Source organism: Miniopterus schreibersii (assembly GCF_964146895.1).
Source record: "Miniopterus schreibersii genome assembly, chromosome: 12".
Classification (NCBI taxonomy): domain Eukaryota; kingdom Metazoa; phylum Chordata; class Mammalia; order Chiroptera; family Miniopteridae; genus Miniopterus; species Miniopterus schreibersii.
In genome coordinates this window covers 32,246,940-32,262,689 of record NC_138112.1, presented here as the reverse complement: position 1 = coordinate 32,262,689, position 15,750 = coordinate 32,246,940, and the positions used below count along the sequence as shown (strand labels likewise).

General features: G+C 51.4%; 1 protein-coding gene across 3 annotated transcripts in view; it reads right to left on the bottom strand.

Annotated features, from left to right (window-relative positions):
* Window positions 1–13,331: 13,331 nt before the first annotated feature.
* TENM4 (teneurin transmembrane protein 4) overlaps window positions 13,332–15,750 on the bottom strand; it is a 2,309,694-nt gene continuing 2,307,275 nt past the window's right edge. For all 3 annotated transcript variants that reach the window (XM_081155445.1, XM_081155446.1, XM_081155447.1), the window contains one exon: window positions 13,332–14,259. In XM_081155445.1, coding sequence (XP_081011571.1) covers window positions 13,501–14,259 — 759 coding nt within the window. In that variant the 3' untranslated portion in view covers window positions 13,332–13,500. The remainder of the gene's footprint in view (window positions 14,260–15,750) is intronic.

The window sequence follows — 15,750 nt, the reverse complement described above, 5'->3', positions numbered from 1 at the left end:
CTTTTCAAAGACTATGTCAAGCTATTCAGTTCTGTTCAGCATGTGCTACCCAATGGCCAGTCTGGGACCTGGGCCATGGTCTATTTCTCATTTTAGCTCTCAAGTTACCGGTAGACCACTTAGGGCCAGACCTGTGTGTGTGCAGCTGGGAGTGGGCTCAGGGCTTCACAGACAAGTTATGGGCCCACTGTCCTGAGCTCCTCCCGCTCCACAGTCCCCCTGCTATTTCCTGTTTCCCTGAGGTTCCCCTTTGTTTTTCCAGCCAGAAATCTGAGGTTTTATTTAACCCCCTTCTTCACATGCACTTCTTAAAACTACTGTAACTGTATCTGGGGCCGTCTGGTGGGAGGGCAGAGAAAAAAAAGTAGCGGGTCATTTGTTCACTCACACTCTGAGCCCATCACTCCTCTGATCAGAGAGGCTGTTCCCCCTCCCTGAGAGTTCTGTCTGTGCTGATGCCCACTTTTGGGTTTTTGGTTGCCTTGGGTCAAGGCTGGGGGGACCCAGAGAGGAGAAGAAAAGGTAAGCTCACTGCCAATTCAGAGGCACTCAGAATTCTGGCCGACCCCCTCCCTGCCCTAAACCTGCCTAGTGCTGTTTCCTCTTCAGAGTCAATAGTGGCTCCACCTTATCTGGAACCAGAACCTGAACACTCTTATTTAAAGGGGAATTCCACTTAATAAAGGAATAATAGACTTAGCATTTTTGCACTGTTTTAACATCGCTAGAAGTAGGACAACCACACATTAGGTGCCTCCTGAGGAGATGTGATGGAAAGCACATATGAATTAGTCTTGCTTGGGGCAAGTGGGCCTGAATTCCACCAAGCCTTCAGAGCTGCATGCCGGCTTACAGGAGACACGGAGCCTAAGAGTGAAATGACACTCCAATGAGCCATCACCCCAATCCAGGTCATGAGGCCTTCTGTAGTACAAATGACCTGACATCACCAACAAATAAATGGCATTAAGGAGAAGGTGAAGTTATGACAGATTAAGGGGTTTCAGAGCCATAATGAGTGAAAGGGAGATAAATCTCATGGGATTCTTGAGAAGATTCAAGGAAATGATGACTGTAAGGTCCTTAGCGCAGTGCCTGGAAAAACGGTAACGAAGCTATTACAGCTCTGGTCACCTCTCAGTCTCGGCCTCTTCTTCATTTGTAAAACACAGGAGAGGACGGCCTCTCTCGGGGCTGCTCCAGGATCAAAGGATTCCTGGACCTTAGGCCCCTTTCCTCCTGCACAGGAGGAAGGCGGACCCTGGCAGGATCCAGCACATTGTGTATAGTTGCCCAGTAGATGGCAGCTCAGGCCAGTCCATCTGGAAACCCTGGTGCCATGAGGGAGCTAATAGTGTTTTGCAGGGAGAAGTAGGGCCCTGCCTCTTCCACCAGGTAGGAGGCATAAAGCTGAAGGAAGAGAATCAGTGGAGCTTCTTAGATATAATTAGGGTTCTAGTGAAAGTTTTCTGAGGATTCCTTATTTGCTGGGTATGCCTTAGATCCAGGTAGACTAGAGTTTGGGGGCTGCCTGGCTAGCTGTGCCTGGGCTCCGCTTCCTGCCCAGGGCCTCGTGCTCCAGCCTGAATCACCTGTGTGCAGGTCGAGCCTGGTTCAGCTTTCTTCCCCATCACACTGGGGTAATTTACACGTACACACCCACCCGCGCCTGGCGTAAGATGTCTGTGTACACACCCACCCGCGCCTGGCGTAAGATGTCTGTCCTTCAGGAAGTTTGTCAAATGAGTCAACAAGTAAATGCATTTTGGACAATCAATTGCATATTGTTCTTTCCCTGCAGACTCCAGGACAGGCTATGTGCATTTTCTTTTTGTCTGTCAAACAGGTAGCCTGGGGGGTAATAGTGCGCGCCCTGGAACTGGATTGCTTAGGTTCAAATCTGTTTTTCTACTTACTAGCTGCATGCTCTTTGACAAGTGCCTCGGTTTCTGCACCTCCAGAATGACGACTATAGCACCTCCCTTGTTCTACTAGAGTGAAAACTAAGTGAGGAAGTACATTTAAACTGCTTAGAAGAGTGCCTGGCACACAGTGCCTATTAATTGTCATTGGGACCTTGCCTTGCTCTGAGACAGGTTTAATGCACTTGCAGAAATGCATTCAAGGAAGATACCTAAAGGGCCTAGTGTGGCTGTTGGAAAAGGGGGTGGCTCTCAAGAAGCACCAGCCTCCACTCCAGCTTCTCCTCTCCTGCTCCTCCTTTTAACTGAGGTTATCATTACTGATTGTTTGAAGAGGCCTTAGGTAAGTCTCCAAACCCACGCGTCCTGAGTACTGCTTTGTCCATCTTCTTCAAACTCCAGGCTCAGCAGTGACCTTTGCAGTCATCATGTGGTGCTAGGGACAGTACATTTAGGATTGAGGGACCCTCCTCAGAGTGCCCCAAGACACAGAAGACACTGAGGCAGGGGAGGAAGGGACCTCCAGAACTCTGTCCCCTCTCTGATGTGTGTGTGTGTGTGTGTGTGTGTGTGTGTGTGTGTGTGTGGTGATTTGGGGAGCATCTTCCAAGAGTCATTGCTCAACTTTGGGGCTGTTGTTCAGGTCAAAGGGATTCCTGTATGAAGGTTGTCTGAACCACACAAGTGCAGGGGCAGGGACAGGGACAGGGGATTATTATGGTTTTATATAATCTCGCTCTGTTTTTCTGCATGTTAGTCTGGAGAGATGGGAACATGTGATAGATGACCACTAGGTGGCGCCATTGAGGTAAATAAATCTTTAAGGTGAAAGCTCATCACCTGCCCTGCACACTAGAGTGGAAGAGCAGATAAACATGTATCTGGAGAAAATCAAACCCCTCATCTCAGTAAATCCCAGCCACCTGGTAATATTTGGGGTGGAAATGGAGACTGACACAGGAGAATGCACATGGGGCAGTAACACAAAAACTTGGGGGATGGGAAAGGAAAAGTTAAGCCTACTTGGCTGCCCTGTCCTTGCCTATAGGTCCAGTCCTGATTCCTGAAGTCCCTCCCCTGCCTTGCCCAGGAGAACTGCCAGGAGACCTGCCAGGATACCCGCAGGGGGCCCCGGTGCCTTGACTTCACTATGCCTTTCTTCGTTCCTTTCTCTTAAGTCAAGGTGCCACCTCCCTCTGGAAGCCTCCCTCATCCAGATGTAACTGTGACTGCCTGCTAGCTTCTCTGTGCCCAACTGTCCTCACACCTCATTCTTTCCCAGGTCTTTGCCACCTTAGTGAACTTAGGTATTTACCACTGAGTGGTGATTTCCTGGCTTGGTGTTGGCGGGGTTGGCTGGTTCTGTTCAGTACCACCAGCCCCCAATGATATATAAGAGATTTCTCACCCATAGCACCCTTGGGCTTCCAGGGCTCACCCTCTGCCTTGGAGCCCTGAGAATGTGCTAGAAATGCTGCAAGTTTGTCCACACTGGGCAAGCAGTGTGGGGAGCACTGGCTATGTAACTTGTATAGGCCAGTGCAAAAGGAAAATACAGGACCCCTTGTTCAAAAACAACTCAGTTTTGACATGGAGACAGCAGAGCATTAAAGCAAGAGTGGGGCCCTTCCAACTCCAAGGCCCCATGTGGCTGCACAGCCTGCATGCGCCACAAGGCAGCCCTGAGTTTGGAGTTGAGCAAAGTCTCGGGGGCCTTGTGTCTGTTGAACAGTCATTAGGCGACCCACTGGCTGCTTGAAAGGTGATTGGCCATCAGCAGACTTTTCAGTGTATGAAGCCCTTCAGATCAGAAACGTCCTTACTCCCCAATTTTAAGACACGAGAGAAATAACCTAGAACTCGGAGTGAAGCAAACCTGGATTCAAATTCTGATTCTAACAGCACAACTCATGAACATCTCCAGGTCTCCTCTGCAAAGTAGGAGGTAATAAGACCTACCATGAGTATTTCTGTAGGTTCAAATGAGATTTCATGTAGAAAGTATCGGATCTCACTGAGCTCTCCCCACTGAGCAACACTGTTTACCCTCAGAAGCCTCTGATCAGGAGAGAACAGGCAGACATTGGGCCTAATGACTGGGCAGTGCTTGCTCAGTGAGGAGAGTCACCATGTGGTGAGGCCCCAGGGTGCTCCTCCTGACTGCTCCACGGTCTCTGGCAGCATCAACCGAGTCAGGTGAGCAATGAAAGACAGAACTAGGGAGGCCCTGGAGAAGATCTGAGACCACAGAATCACCATGAGGGAGATTCATTCATTCTCTATCCACCAAATGCGTATAAATGCTTCCTGTGCCAGGTGCCAAGGATACAGTGGTAAGCAAACCAGGTGGGGTCCTGCCCTGTGTGGGATTATGGTGTTCTGTTCTCTTGGATGCACCTGTCACTAGCCAACAGCCAGCCAGAGTTTACTAGGTGCCCACCATGAGGCAGGAAATAAGACCACAACAGGTGCTGTGAGACTCCACCACCCTCCTCGGATGGAAATGAATGAAAGCTGTGTTCTTTCATTCCCAACAGCCAGCACCTGCCACTCTTTGTAGGTGGGCTGTCCTCAGGCTGCTGGAGCTCCCTTTGCCCAGTGCAGAGAGAGCCCGAAGTGACTGGGAAACAACATCCCAGGAACAGTCCTTAACTGATGATTGACAGGTACTGAGGTGTAAATACTTCAGCCCAGCTGGGAACAACTCTCAGGTGTGACTTAGATTGTTGCCACAACTCCCCTACTGGGCTGAGTCAGGGTTTGTTCTCCTGGGACGTTGCTTGATCTTAAGCCCTTGGTGGCCCACTTTCCTTTCTTGTCCCTCACCTTCATTTACCTTCCTGCTTTTCTGGGGACCAAGTCCTAATTACTTACTTTCAGACAAGCCCTTCCTTGTTTAGGGTATACTCATGGGGACTCCCCAACTCGAGACAGAAAGAAGGAAAAAGAAGGTAGCGATGGTTCCCGGTCCTCATGTCACCATAAACAGTGATGCAATGTGTCAGGAGTAAGTCATGATGAAAATGAAATACAGCTTTGCAAAATAATTCCTTTTTGTATAAATTACCCCTGTAATAGGCTCACTCTCCCTTGCTTGTGTGCTGATATGCTTTTAGAGTGGGAAAAAGAGCACATTTCTGCTAGCTCGTGTATGCACGTAACCCACACCTTGATTATCCCAAACCTAGATATACCCATGGGGGTGGCTGTTGCATGTCAAAATCTACTGTTGTGTGATTTGCTGTGTTCAAAAAGTTGTTTTGCTGTGTGTTTTGCCATGCTAGATCGGATCCCTGGGAATTTGGGGCTTTATACCTGCCTAGACCAGGTTCACGGGAACAGGGCTTGGAGGCCCAGACTCCCCCAGGCCCATGCGAACAGCACACCTTCCTCCCACCAGGAATGTCTTTCACTCTCATCTAACCCCTCTCACTAAACCCGCCTCTCCCGGGAAATGTTCTCAGATTCCATTCTCTCTCCGCTCAGCCCACCCTGAGCCCCTCTTCTTTGGCACTGTAGAAAGTGGCTTTTGTTGGAACCACTTTCTTAGCACACGGCCCACTTCCACCTTCCCCTCGAGCTAGCTGGGTGCCTAGCTGAAATCACAGGCTGATCAGGCCAGGAGCACATTAGTAGCCCCTGCCATGGCAGGAGGTGGGAGCTGGGGCTGTCCTGTTGCTGCTGAATATGGCTGTGGGCTTCAGTCCTCCAGAGCTTGGTCTTCCTACAACCAAACCCATGTCAGTAAGGTATGGATGCAGGGTACCTGCCCAGCCCAGCTGTCTGTGCCCAGCACCTCCCCTCAGGGTCGGGACCTGACCCTTACACATGGATGGGGGACCTATAGTGCCTGGAGCACCTGGCTGCCTTGCTGTGCTTCTGCTACAAAACTGGCAACTCCCTGTTCCCTAGATTGAATGAAGCTTATGGTGCCTCTTGATTCCAGAGACTAGGCCTCTGGCCACTTCTCCCATGGCAAACCTGGAAGGTGTCTGCTCCTTTACCAGACTTCAGAGTTCTAGCAATCTTGGAGCTGAGGCCTCAGAGCACGTGCTCCTTGGTATCAGAGTCTGTTTTCCAAATCTTTCTAGACCCTCTGATTGAGTGGTGATGTGTACAAGCAAAGGGTCCTGTTTTACATCTTTAGGTCCTCTAAGGCTGCTTGGGTTACACGCGTGAAGTGCTTACTAAAAGTTTGATTAATTGCAATTCCTCCTCTAGACCTCCTGTAGGGCCATTCATTCGGTTAATCATCCATTCTCTTCCCATCCATTTACCTGCCCACCCGCTTAGTCCTATAATAAGCATCTGTATCTGAAATAACGACTCCACTTCCTCTGTTCCCACCTCACAGGCTGGGGAAGGGATTTTTACCCTAAGGACTTAGTCCTGGGAGAGTGGAGTGGGCATGTTTTTAAGGCTGCAGAGAGGATGACAAAGAAAAGGCCCAAGTGCTCTGCACACTACGTCAGGGACTTACTCCCCGGTGGGCACGAGTGAGCTTGCAGATTACAGGGGAGGGAGGAAAATGCTTCTATTTTGCCCAAGGCGCTGAGGACTCTACTGCTCCTAAGAACTGATATTTGTCCTTGCAGGTGTGTGTCTCTACAAGTAATCTTTGTATTACTGAAAGATAAGAATGTATTTGCAATCCCTATTGCCCCTGAATCTTTGAAAGGAGACTGGCCTCGGGGTGGGGTGACTGAAGCCTGCCCTGGGCTATTCCAGACTCACGGATGAATTCCGGCTTGCGAATTACTTGCTGATTGCCTGCTCACCCTCTGTAGGGATGGAGTTTCCCCCATGAAGAGCTTTTTAGGGTGGGGTTGGAAGGAGAGATACCCACAGCGAGGCCAGCTTGAGGACTGGGAACAGGCCAGGGAGGGATGATCCCAAACGGAAAGCCTGCGAGGTTTAACTCCTAGATACTCCTCCCCCACTTCCCCCAGGGTCTAGATGCTCCTAAGGTGGAAAAGGGTTATTAGTACTCACTTTTAAAGTCAGTTTCCTCACATGCTGTGTGTGGTATTCTCCAAGGCTGCCAGGGGCTCAGGAGAGCAAGAATCACCAGTGTAAGATTGAGGCCGGGCCGCAGAGCACAGGGAGGGCCAGGGCATCTGGGGAGGAGATGCCTCTGTTCTCCACTCTCTTCCCTTCTCAAGGCCCGTGGCAGGTGCAACAGATTTACCAGGAAGCCAGGAGAGGGAGGTGCAACACCCAGTTCAGAGGAGAGGTGGCTCCATTCAGAGACAGGAGACAACCGCCCTCTTTCCCAAATACACCAGACAGAGTGGACCCCTAAGGCAAACTTAGGGTGACCCATAGCCGAGCACCTGCTTTGGGCACTGGGGACCCACAGAGAAGATTATAGTCATAGTCTCAAGGAGCTCTTACCCAAAATAACCCAGTCTTGCAAAGGGCCTGCACGTGGCAGATGCTCAGCGAGTGCTTCGGAGAGAGGGCTTCAGCTGGGCTCGAAGGAGCCACGTGCGCGGTGGGGCACGCGTGTGGATGTCCGTGGGTATGGTGGGGCGGGGCGCATTCCCTGTGCAGCTGACTGTAGTGTAGTGGGGAAGGGCGGGGGGAGTGGCAGAGGAGGACCTGAAGCACCCACTCTACTGGCAGGTTTCATTGACTAACGGCATCTAAGGTCCGGGGATAGCTTACTCCGTACCAAAGGTAAAGGGTAGTGCAGTTAACAGCGCTTCTCAGAGCCTGAGGGGGCATCAGTGTCACCTGGAAACATGTTGGAAATGCAAACCATGGGGCTCCATCACAGACCCACTGATCCACAGACTCTGGGTGTGGGCCCAGCAATCCGTTTTGATGAGCCCTCCAGGTAAATCTGATGCAGGTCCAATTTGAGAACCACTGGTGTAGTGGAAAGGGGGAGGTGGGTGAGCTGGGGAGGAAGGTGTGAGGTGGAAAACTTATGTGGGTGAAGACTTGCTGTGCACTGAGTAATGTGTGACACGACTTACCCTCTCATCAGGTGATCTGAGCAGTAACAGGGAGGTTATACACCATCACAGCCTCATTATAGATGGAAGATCCAGGCCTCAGGGGGTTACATGACTTGCTTAAGATCACACAGTAAATGCTAGAGCCAAGTTCTGCACCCACTTTGGTCTGGCTCCAAAAGCAGGTTTTTCCTCCCACTGCAGGTGCCTCCTGGCACCACAAGAGTGAAGGTCTGGGCAGTGGTGCCTGGAGAGAGCTCACAGTTGCCTGGTGAAGAGCTCAAGGCTGTTGGGGGAGAGTTCACAGTTGCCTGGTAGAATGGGGCCCGAAGCTGGAAGGTCCTTCCCAGAGGGCCTGGTGGTGGGCCAGTGCTGAGGCGAACGGGAGAACAGTGAGCCTTCTGCTCTTACTCCTGTCCTCAATTATTGAATTTTCATAAGGTTTGCCATTCACACCAGGGAGCTGAGCTTAGCAAATGTACTTTCCTAAGTGACCAGCTGTCATCTGGGAATTCTAGAACTGAGAGGTTAAATGTGAGGTTAAGTGAGAAGAGCAGAGTGAAAAATGACCTGTATGCTGTGATTATATATATATATATATATATATGTAAATGATACATTAAGAACAAAGAGGGGAAAAAATAAGAACAATTGTAAACGAATTTTCTTCCTTTCTCTTTTGCCAAGTTGTGTTGTGTGGTTATAATAATTTGTATCGTGAATATGCACTCATTTTTAAAAGTTGTCCACACCCCATGTGGACCACTGTGGCACCGTGGACAACTCGTGGACAGCTCTGTGCCCAGTGGCAGAGCACAGGCTCTCTCTTCAGGGCGGTATCCACCCGGCTGTCCCACCCCCTGGAGTCTGTCCCCGAGGCCTTTAAGGGCAGTAACTGGGATGTTGCCTGGGGGAGTGGTGGGACATAGCTGATGTCAAAAGTACTTTGACATCCTTGAGGTTAAGCCCCAGGGTCTGTGTCCTCTGGAATGCCTCTCCATGATAGCTGCCATCTGGAGGGATTAAGGGGGATGTTGGGGCCAAGGACCAATGTCCTGCAGGTTATCCTGAGAAGAGCAGCATCTAGAAGGGCTGCCTCAGGCAGCCCCTACTCTCCAAACAAAGGCCACTCGACACCTTTAAACACAAAATATTCTTTTATTTGTCAACGAAGGCTACACGGGGTCACTTCTGGTTTTGTTTTTTATGCCTTTTTTTTCTAGAAGGTATCTACATCTGCATTTATTTACAGCCTTGTCGGTATTTACACAGTCAGGAATACAGTGTTAGAAACACAAAGGTGTTGAGAAAAAAACTTCTCAAAATGAGTTCCAGACTTCAGGAAAACTAGTTCTGCATGGTAAGGCCAGAGTCTCCAGTGTTGGTCATCCAGAGGCCGCTCGGGAGAGTCCTTCTGCCCAAGCTGCGGGTTCAGAAGTCTTCGGGAACAGGCAGGCTTAGAAAAGTGGGGTTCTGGGGTTGGATGAATCCTGGGCCGCCGGGCACCGCTAGACTTCTGTGACCCAGCTTCTGACAGGATGACTGAGCTGCCCAGGGGTTGGTTCTCTGTTGGCAGTTTGCCCTCAGAATCAATCACATTTTCTTGGGACCCAGGGGTGGCCCAGTAGCATGCTTTTGGCATTCCAGAGAGGGTAAGAAACCCAACGGTGGCCCCACCTAGGCCTCCCCCCACTCTGATCTCCACATTCATGATGAAACCTAAGAGCTCACCGCTGTCTGGGGCGGTCGTGTACACGAGGCTGGTTTTTGAGAATGTAAAAAGGTTACAGAGGATAGAGTTTCTATCACCTGAGCAATGAGTCTTTAAAATGAGTTTGCTGTTTTTTCAAGGTTAAATGAAAGGGCCTTGAACTCCGGAGTCCTTTCTCTGAATCTCCTCCTCTCCAATAAAATATAGATGAGTGTATAAACCTAGCAGGGAATTATGAGCCTTGAATGAGGGCTGTTAGTCCTAATGAGGATCCCAGGGGGGGACAGAGTTCTTTCTGGGACCCCTCAGGAGGCGAGCTCCACCTCAGGACCAGAAGCCATGACCTGGGGGTAGTGGCTGCTGTGAGGAATGGAGAGGAGATCTGACTTTGAGCACCCGAAGCTCAAACCCCAAAGCAGGGGACCCCTCTGGGGCTGCGCAAGCTCCCTCCTCGGAGGAAAAAAAATAGGGCTGCAGGTGTGAAACTGGGTTCTAAGATTTCACACGGAGAGCCTTGCCTCTGCATAATGGAAACTCCTGCCCTCTATACAGGTGGCACTTAAACGTCAGAGCTGAAAAGGTCCTTACTTTTTTAAAACAAATCCGATTCCTTGTTATATGTCTATAAAATCACTGCCGGGTTTTACTCGCCTTCCTTGCCAGCTGTCACCTTCAGCTCCCAGCCCCGCCCCGTCCCGAGTGTTTAAAAGCACACCTCCCGGTTACTGTCAGCCTCGGGTCGGTTTCTTAGGGACTGTTCCAGACCCTGCCCTCCAGGTCTGTGTCCGCAGGGCGGATTAAACGGAAATCTCATCCGATGAAAAACAGAGTTGGTTCATCGCTAAACTATTTCAGGTGATGGCAGAGGGCTGAGGATGAGGGGCTGGTGGCAGCTGTGGAGGGCAGGGGGGAACGCTTCCAAAATAAACCTCTTTCTAGGGTCAGAAGCTGACATCCTGCAGAATCAAGAGCCTGGGCCAGTGAAGGAGGGCTGGTTGCTCTAGGGAGTGGATTTGATGCCTCGAGGCCCCGGAACGGGCACAGGGACCTCTGGCTTATGCCTTCAGCTTCACTCCTGCTGCGAGATTGGGATTGCTGGTCTCAGCAGGAGGGCAGACTGAGAGGCGAGGCACAGAGTCACCTGCCAACCTGAATGGAAACCGACTCCAAAGCAGCCAACAAAACCGGGGCCAGAAGCACGTCTCCCATAGCAACAGCACCGATGCAAAACCGAGGTGCGCGATGTTGCCTACTCCACACCTGAGATCCTTTCCCTAACGCTTGGGGATGCTCCAGCTTCTCCCTGCACAGAAGCTGGGCCTCCTTGGTGGTATACAGCCCAGGAGAAATATAACAGCAATCATTTAAAGAAAAGGAATGCTCAATAATTCTGTTTTTGATCTTTAAAAGTCCACACTATTACTTTGGTGGTGGTGGTGGAGGGCCAGAGGTCAGGGAGGTGCAGGGAGGTGACTCCCTTGGCCCTCCTGCCGTCTCTGGGCTCTGAGTGGACGTCCCCAGTAGGTCTTGACTGATGTCGGGCAGCCAGGATAGAAATGATCAACTAGACCTATTGAAGGAGAGCTTTGCCCAAGGGCCCCTATGTCAAGAGTACATTTTGAGAGGCATAAGTCTATTTTGGATAAAAAGCTGTGTTCTTCAGGCCAAGCTGTTTTTCATCCCCCCAAGAAGGATCCGGCTGGATGGGAGCCCACCACCACCTCCTGCTGCGTACGGTGGACCCAAGGAGCCCTGCATCGGACTCTGCAGAGTTCTGGACCCAGAGGCACTAGGAGACCAGGGGACAAACAGGCCAAGGTGCCCTGTCGCAGCAGCGTGACTTTTTTTTGGAAACAGGAAGAGCACTTATCGAAACACATCCTCTAATCCCAGTGGGATGACATAAGGCGAAAGCTTCTCTCCCGAGAAGCTGTGGGTGCCTCCCTCTGCCAGGCAGAGCCCGGGCTCTACGCCGCTCCGATTCGCGTGCAGTGAGAGACCTTCTTGGTTTCATTAACTTGTGTAATATTCTGAAGACTCTGTGAGTAAGGCTATAAGGGTGCCATGAGCTTATCAGTCCAACAAGGTTGCCACGGGGAATAGCTCGGACTCAGAATTCATTTTCCACACTTAATGTAAATGTAACCCATAACAGTCCCATTTTCTACGAAGCCCAGCTCCAAAGGAAGCATGTGGCTTCCCCTCCTGGTCTCCCAGAGCCTCCTGTGAGTGGTGATGACGGTGGTAATTAGGCAGACAAACCAGGAACCAGAAGCTCCTAGCTCCTGCTGCCTCCCCCCTCCCTCCCTCCCCTCCATGCTCCCTCTGGCCTGGCTGGCTGCTGTCTCTCCCTGGGCCTGCCCTCCAGAAATGGGTTGTACCCACTCCTGAGAGGGCTTGAGTCTCCTCCTAATGACGTCAGGCATAGGTCTCCATAGGGACAACTGTAGCCTGGTCTCCAGGATCCATGGGCACCAGCCTCAGGAATGGCCTCCACTCCTGGCCGGGTTGCATGACATCACCAGGCCGCCCCAAGGTATCTCTTTTCTTTCTTTCTTTTCACTCTTTCTTCCGAACCTTGGTTGGGCTCCTCTCAAGGGGAAGCTGTTTAAGGATCGTTTCACAGGAGGAGTTTCTCGAACGCCTCTCCTGCTGCATTCGGTTCTGCCCTTAACCCACAGGTGGAAGGCAGAGGAGCCGTCGGAGCAGGTTAGAAGGAAGCGTGGCTCGTGCCTTCCTCTCTTTGGCTGACTTTTTCTTAAACATCTTTCCGGAACCGAAGGCCACCGAGCACCTCTCTCCACACTCCGGTTTCTCAGTGGTGGCAGCTGAGCAGTGGAGGGGAGATACCCAAAGTCGTGGGGAGAGGGCTTCACCCAGGAAGGCAGGCTGGTACCCTTGCCACCACTGCCATCTTTATGCCATGGGTGGCCTTCCCCTCCCTGGACACGGTGCCCACACTGAGGGCTTGCTGTGCTGTGCTGGTTCTCACATCTGACCTTGGGAGAGAGGAGGAGATGAGTAAGGAACATCATGGGAGGACGGGCCAGCCACAGTCGTCCTGGGTGCCTCTGCCTCCTGGGGAGGACCAGGCTCTTAGCCTCAGGACGTTATGTCACCAGACTGGGGGAAAGGACCTGGGAGAAACTTTCTCCATCCCAGCACGGGGGTGGCACCAACAACTACACAGGATTTGCAAAAGGGGCAGGGGGTTTCATTTAGCATCAAAATATAAAGCTTGAACAGGAGTTTGCGGGGGCTTGAAAGAGGTGCTGAATGACGTAACGAAATTCCCCGGAGAGAGATGAAGCCATCCGTAGTCCTCCGGAGGCACGGAACACAGTGAATAAAAAGCCGTCGCTCGTCTGCGGGAGCTTAGCCGGGGATCCTCGGGTCCGGCAGACCCTCCTTCCAGGCCCCCTTAGACGTTTTGTACGGCTTGTTACCTGCACCCCTCACTCCTGCCCGACCCCCGCTGAGGAAAGGGTTGCACATGAGACAAGTTAGCACAGACATTCGTGTCTCACATCACACTGGGTACCAAGGGACAGACAAGGACACCCCCCAGGAGATGCGTCTCAGAGAGGAGAAATGTGCCCCAAACAACAAGGAAAAATCCTCAGGGAAAAGGGAACAAAAGACAATAAAGTTTTCATTGTGATCACACTACAGAAAAAAAATACCTTCTGTTCTTTGCAAAAAATGTGTGAAGGCCAATTTTGTGTTTTTCTTTTCTTAAAAAAAAGATGTTGCATGAGTTAATGCAACCAGTATCTTTTTTTTTGTTTTGTTTCTTTTCTGCACTTGTTAAAAAAGGGTTTTCTTTTTAAAAGTACAACACAGTCAGCTGTGCGGCCACAAAAGAGTAGCTGTCTTTGGCAAGAAGTCCAGGCCGTGGCCCTCCCTGTCACCTTCGGCCCATCTCGCTCTGTCTCATGAAGTGGATGTTGTTGGCGCTGTCTGACAGTTCTGGGTACTGCTCCACGGAGATCACGAAGAAGCCGTCGTAGCCCTGGACCCGCCCCGTGTTCAGCGCCTGCTGCCTCTCCCCCTCTGTCCAGGCCCGCAGGCCCTCCTCCCCTTCCCGGAGCCGCTGCTGCTCGCGGGCCCAGGCCTGGCGCACGGCCCTCTGCCGGGCCAGCTCCAGCACCCGCGCCTTCTCCTCGTCCAGCGTCGTCCCGTAGCGGGTGTTCAAGCACAGCGGCCCGTACTGCAGCTGGATGTCTGTGTAGCGTCTAGTCCTGCCATTGAGCATCGTGTTGATCTGGGACACCGTGACGTTGACCCCATTCTCCAGGGTTCGCTGCCCCCCACTGAGGCCCAGGATGGTCAGGTCGCCTTCCGAGGGCCCCGGTTTCACAAAGTAGTGGGTGTCCATCCCGTCAATGGTGAAGTGCAGGTTCTCCAGGTAGTGGGCATTATTCAAGATGGCGGCAACCCTCCGCCCGTCCTCGTTGGCCACGCTGATGATATCGGTGGTCACTCGGCCGTCCTTCAGTGCAAACTTGACCCCCTTGCCAAAGACTGAGCCATAGGATGCAAACTTCTTTGTCTTTGGGGCCTGTTGGCAGCTGGTGATTGTTGAGCCATAGAGCTGGTCAAAACGTTCTAGGGTGACGAAGGCCTTGAGCTGCTTTTGTACTTCACACTGCACCCCAAGGATAGACTGATGGGGTGGGGAGAGAAAAAGAGAGTGAGGCAAAGGAAAAATCCTGGAAAATCAGATTACATAACTAAGTCAAATCTACACATATTTATTAAGCTACAGCATGTGGCTCTACTCCTGATCATAGGACATCCAGCCATCCTCTATCCATCCATTCACCCATCCTTCCACTCAGAAACTGTTCAGGGGGTATCTTTGTGCTGGGTCCTTTCCTGGGCACTGGAGATACAACAATGAACCAGACACTATCCTACTCTTGAAAAACTCATCACCTAGTGGGAAAGACAGACGTGACAACAAATAACTGATGGCGTAAGAGCAGTAATGGCTGTAAGCTAACATTTCCTGGTCACATTCATTGTCTCATTTCATCTCCACAATAACTTTATATAACTGGTGCTGTTACTATCCTGATTTTACATCTAAGAGAACTGAAAGCTCAAAGAGGTTGTAACTGGCCCACCGAGTATTCAAGCCAACACTCAAACACAGGCCTGTCTGATTGTAGAGGCTCAGTTTCAAGGAAGGGCTCCAGAGTGTCGAGGAGCAAACAAGGCTCAGGGTATCTCAGCCTGAAGGTGGAGGAGTGAGGTGGAGAAGGTGGGGTTCAAGGATAAGCTCGTCTGAGCTGGGACTAGAAGGATGAGGGGTGGTATTAGATGGAGGAATGGTAAAAAAATGCATTCTTGGCAAGAAGGCTTAGTAAGCTGACAAGCAGTGATTTATATAAACCCTCTTACTCTGCTTTATTGCTCTCTGCTGGGTTTATAAATGATTTTCAGGGAGTTCCTCTACCCCACAGGGCTTCCTGGGGGATCCTCAGGTGTCCCTGCTCTTGGTTGCTTTGGGGGACACTTTGGGCCCTATCTTCTTGGCTTACTACCTACTTGTCCCTCCTGTGGCTCGGGGAGCTCGTCAGAGCAGCAGGCCCCGGGGCCTTATCAGCAACTCAGGGAAATGGCTTTAGAAACAGGCCCATCGGCTTCTCACTGAAATTAAGTCCTCTTTATAATTAATAGAACCCTGTCTGTGAACAATTATTTCCTAGAGTTTCACGAAAGCTGGAGTGCTCAACAACAAAGATCTCCGATGCCTGCCAAGGGCGGAAATCAATAATTCATTGACAGGCGAGGTTGGCAAACAGGCTGTCGGAGCTGGGGCTCTGCGCAGTGGAGAAGGCAACCTGGTGGTGGCGGAAGAGCCGAGCTGCTGGAATCGGTCCCGGAACAGGCCGTGCTGTGGGCCTGTGGGCAGCTGGGAGGGACAGTGGGGACTGGGGAGGCGCAGGGGGCAGGCCTAGAGCAGCGGAGGGCAGGCATAGGGCAGCAGGGGGCAGCAGAGAGCCGATGGGCTTGGCGCCAGACAGACTTGGGCTCTTATCACCTTCTGCCCCTCTTGTAGCTGAGTGACCTCGGGCAAGTTTCTCTCTGAACCCTGGTTGCCTCACTGTAAAATGGGGGGGGGGGGGGAATGCTTAATTCGTGGGGTTGT